The sequence below is a fragment of the Erigeron canadensis genome, chromosome 7 (genome assembly GCF_010389155.1).
Source record: "Erigeron canadensis isolate Cc75 chromosome 7, C_canadensis_v1, whole genome shotgun sequence".
NCBI classification, from domain to species: domain Eukaryota; kingdom Viridiplantae; phylum Streptophyta; class Magnoliopsida; order Asterales; family Asteraceae; genus Erigeron; species Erigeron canadensis.
The window spans coordinates 32859711-32864549 of NC_057767.1; the positions used below are offsets into that span (position 1 = coordinate 32859711).

The following is a 4839-nucleotide window of genomic DNA, read 5'->3' on the forward strand; positions in this document are numbered from 1 at the left end:
TATTATAGTTTAGTGCTAAAAGTGTAAAGATTGAAAATTTTGTGGTGAAAATAAATAGAACAAAAAGTTTACTAAAAAGTATTATAGTTTAATATTAAAAATGTAAAGATTGAAACTTATATGGTGAAAATAAAAAAAAAAAAATTACTATCCTTTACATTGATATGAGACTTTGTTTTTAATATATATTATAATATAATATAATACAATACACTCATCTTCCTACCATTTAGTTTTTCTTTCACAAAATAGGAATTAAGTTATTTCCTATTTTTTATGTGTCATGGCTTGGTATTTTTTGGAAAAACGTTAGATACTTATTACTTTTATAAATGTTTTGTTAATAATAGACGCTTTGACAATATATAAGTACTACACATACCAAAATTATGGTTTACAAACTTATAAAGTTAGATTTGTAGCTAACTACTTAAATTATAGTTGAAAACTTTGAAAAGAACGATAACTTTATAAGGAAAGCTTAGAGGCAAATGACTTGGGCCACAACTTTTAAGTCTCGATATATATAATAATAATAAATTCGATATATGATAAGGAAAGGAACCGGTTATGACCAACTATATCTTGATGAGTAGTCACGTTGTGCATCTCTTATTTCAAAGTTAGGAATTTTTATCATTCAAATATTCAATACATACTAAACTTCTATAGAAGATATATTTAGAAAAGAGCAACTTTTTTTTTTTTGGTAACTTGCAAATCTATCTTATATTGAAAAGTGATTTGCAAACCACTAATGTACGTTTATACACTACCAAAACAAATAAGACAAATGTAAAAATTGTAGTGTACACTTTACAAAATAAAAGTATGATTAATAATCCTCTTTTTTTTTATATTATTATTTAGAGCATAGTTATCAATTTATCATAACATAGTGGGTAGTAACTTTATTTGTGACGTATAAGTCCCATACATTGACTTTGTTGTGACAAGTGCAACTTTACATTATACTTTTGTATTGGAGTTCAAATATTGTGTATTTTAATTTTAGCTGCAAATAAAAGTCATATCTTTTCGATGAATATTGAAAAGTATTAATTAGCGGTACCACTCTTGAAAAGACAAAAGTTAAGTAAAGAAAATGATACGAACAATAATGAAAAAATGAAATCATGAAAATGATACTTCATCAGTAGTTAGACTATTTTTAATTCAACATCTCATCAGTTATCAAAAGTACATTCCCATGTACGTATTATCTTTTTACCACCATCATTCTTTTTAGGGAAGTGATAATAGTACCACCATAAGTGATACATTTATCACACACTTGTACTGTATGTTAAAAAATTTGTATTTTGTGGTAAATTAATAAAAAAAAATGGTACATTTATCATTTCTTTTCTTTTTATCTCAAATACGTCACCTTTTCCACATATTTATTTAATATTTTACCTTCTTAATATCTTAATATATCCTACAATACCCGATAAAAATCTAAATCACTTACTTTCACTGAGGCCGGTGAGCACTTTCACCCTTTTATCCTACCACGGATCCGCCACTTTTGCCTCCTAAGAGGCTACCCAATGGAGGACATTAATTCACCTAAGACTAGTCCTTGTCAGCGCCACATCAGCAAAAAACACTCCAAGGACTAATCCCCCCAAAATGCACCCAATGGACTCATCCACCAAAAACTAGTCTTGGACCCACCAATTATTTAATTCTACTAATTTATCCGAACTTTACACTTTTAACCCTCTAAAATTTATGACAAACTAAAACATACCCAAATTAAAAACATTTCATTAAAAATAAAAACATTACACAATATATTAAAAAAACACATTACAATACTTCAAAATAAAGGAAACACACATTAAAATAAAAACATTAACAATAGTTTATTATAAAAAACACACATTAAACCGGGAGTCGCCATATATGCTCCGTAAGATCATGACGAAGAGCATGATGCACATTGCAATCTCGAAGCTCCTTGCCGGTACGTTGGTGAAGTGCAATCCTTTCCTCGAACGTACGCTCCGGTAAGACGATTGGATCAATGTCGTCTCCATCCTCGAGTGAGCTTATGGCGTACCCCGCGTCTTCAACCTTCATGTTATGCAATATAACACAAGCGTACATTGTTCGAGTGATCCGATTCACGCTTTTTGTTCTTGCTGGTTGGGTTAGAATGTGCCATGAGTTTTGAAGCCCTCCAAAGGCACGCTCAACATCCTTCCGGGCACTTTCTTGAAACTTTTTAAAATTTCTTTCGCTTCTCATCTTGAGGGCATGAATACGCCTTTACAAAAGTCGAGCATTCGGGATAAATGTCGTCTGCAAGATAATAACCCTTTTTGTAGTGGGTGCCATTAACAGTGAACGAGCTATCAGGTGCACGATCTTCAATGATTTCCCTAAATAAAGGCGACTGATTCAGAACATTTATATCGTTGTTCGAACCAGCTGTGCCGAAAAAAGCATGCCAGATCCACCTATCGTATGAAGCTACTGCTTCAAGCATGATGGTTGGATGACCGTGATCACCACACGTAAACTGACCTTGCCATGCCTTGGGGCAGTTCTTCCAAGGCCAGTGCATGCAATCAATGCTTCCAAGCATGCCTGGGAAGCCATTAAGCTCTTCATGTCGAGCGTACAAGCGTTGTATGTCCTCCAGTGTTGGTCTACGCAAGTATTCATCCCTGTAAAGTTCAAACACACACTTACAATAATAGTCTAGATAACACCTTGATGTTTTTTCACCCATCTGTAGATACTTGTCAAGCGAGTCGGGATTGTAGCCATACGCCAATTGACGTATGGCGCATACTCACTTTTGGATGGTGCTGAAACCAGGCTTTCCTCGGGCATCAAGTTGCCTGTCTTGCATTCTTTTAAAATGCAAAGGCACAGGACCTGGATTGCGAGATGGGTATGATATTATGTCGTTCACGATGCGTAAGAACATAGATCTAGACATACGGAATCGTCGCCTAAAGCTCTTCAACGAATACTTTGGGTTTTCGTTAAAGTAAGCCGCCATTAGGCGCTCGTCAGCACCATATCGATCTCTTTCGACGACGCTACTGGGTATGTATGGTCTTGATGATTCACCTTGTTCAAGCAAATCAACACATTCAGCCATGATACCAAAAAGCTCTTCATCATCGTCTCCAGTAGGAAACAAATCGGGTCTCGTGTACGTTGATAAACTTGAATGAAACTGGTTGTTCATGATGATTTATGTATACGAAAGTGTGTTTTGGTATATTATAGCTGAATATATGCAAGAGTGGTGTCAAATGGTGGTTCACTTGAAGTGTATATATAGCCATTTTGAAAAACTAGCCGTTAAGAACTAAAGTTGTAACTTTTTTTTAACCTGTTTTGAACTATATAGCCGTTTAGGGGCTAAAGTTGCCAAATAATGAAACTTATGTTTGTCTTCTTCCCTTTGAATCTAAACCGTTACATTAAAAAAAAATAATAATAATTAAAAAAAAAAGGAGACTAGTCCCTGGAGGGACGAACGAGGCGGACGAGCAAGGAACGAGTCCCACCCAACGGTGTGGACTCGTCCCTGCAAGTCGAACGAAGCCAGGGACGAACCACTGGGGACCTTCTAAGGGTGTTGGCATCACCCGGATTAAAGGCGAGTGGTTCTCCCGACCACTAGTAGAACACCACCGCCAACGGTGAACCACTCACGGGTGGTGGAAATCGGGTGGAACTTTCACTTCCTACAACCACTCGTTCTCTTCTATATATTCTTTCCTTATTTTGTCCTTTTCTTTCCCTTTTGTCTTTTTCTTTTTGTTTTTTCTTGTAAGGGATAGTGTGGTGTGAGTGGTGGTAATGCCAACAAAATTTAGGTGAGTGGTGAGTGAGTGGTGGATTTAAGGTGGCGTAATGTGATTGGTTGAAAGTGAGTGGTGAGTGAGTGGTAGGTGATGGTGATGCCATCACCCTAACCTTGCATCGAGCCCCTTAGGTAATTACCGAACACCACCGTTGAATGGTTAAGGAAGATCATAGAAAGAAAACAACATATATAGATAGCTAGCTTTAACATTAAATATTTGTAGAGTAGAATACAAATTTAGGATACAGATCTAACCATTAATGTCACGAAGGCATTTATAAAAGGAAGGATGGTTTCCTTTTGTTTAAAGAGGAATAAATAGTGCGTGATTTTTTTTTGTTAAAAGGTCATTGTTGTGGAATTTTACTTGAAAATTTAGTGATGGATGGTCATTTGAATAAGAGTTACTATGCATATTGGGTAAACATTTGTATCTATTATAATTGTAACATCTTTAATGTAATATTTTACATCAACTATTTTTATATTAATATCAATATCACCGTCATCGCCATCACTACCACACCGTCACGACTACCATGTGAGCACGTATCTAGTTATATTATAAAGTATATAATATTAAGTTTCAAAATATAATTTTTGAGCCTATAAATTTATTTTTCTTATCCACTACAACGAATTAGTCACTTATACATACTTTATTTTACACAATTTTGAAAAATGCGTAAAATTTTGAAAGAATGTGTAAAATTTTGTTGAATAGTTTACGCTTATAGATGTGTATAAAGTGTCTACATCAATAAGCGCAGACACTTGTGTAGGTAGTCTCTACATCAACGACAAATTTATTGTAGTGATCCTTTCTATTTTTTTTAACGTATTCTTTCTATTTATTACATAATCTATTTGGTTTATAACGAGTATCATTTATTTGGAAGTTAGAAAAACTGTTAGTTGAAATTTAGAAAATACATCACAATGTAAACCGTACAAAAGGTGAAAAAAGTTGGAAAATAATTGGACCCGTTGTTGTTAAATAC

At 34.4% G+C, this 4839-nt stretch overlaps 1 protein-coding gene across 1 annotated transcript; it reads right to left on the reverse strand.

The window, feature by feature from the left end:
• Positions 1–2233: 2233 nt before the first annotated feature.
• LOC122609347 lies at positions 2234–3211 on the reverse strand. The gene is made up of 2 exons (XM_043782399.1): positions 2811–3211; positions 2234–2678 (listed from the first exon to the last, which is right to left on the reverse strand). The coding sequence occupies exons 1-2, from the start codon at positions 3209–3211 to the stop codon at positions 2234–2236; spliced, it is 846 nt and encodes a 281-aa protein (XP_043638334.1).
• Positions 3212–4839: the final 1628 nt, after the last annotated feature.

Bases quoted from the DNA above. Each gene is read 5' to 3' on its own strand.
- LOC122609347 (XM_043782399.1), bottom strand. From the start codon at position 3,211: ATGAACAACCAGTTTCATTCAAGTTTATCAACGTACACGAGACCCGAT. The intron at 2,679-2,810 runs GTGAGTATGCGC...TGAACTTTACAG, and splicing joins GGTTTCAGCACCATCCAAAA to GGATGAATACTTGCGTAGAC.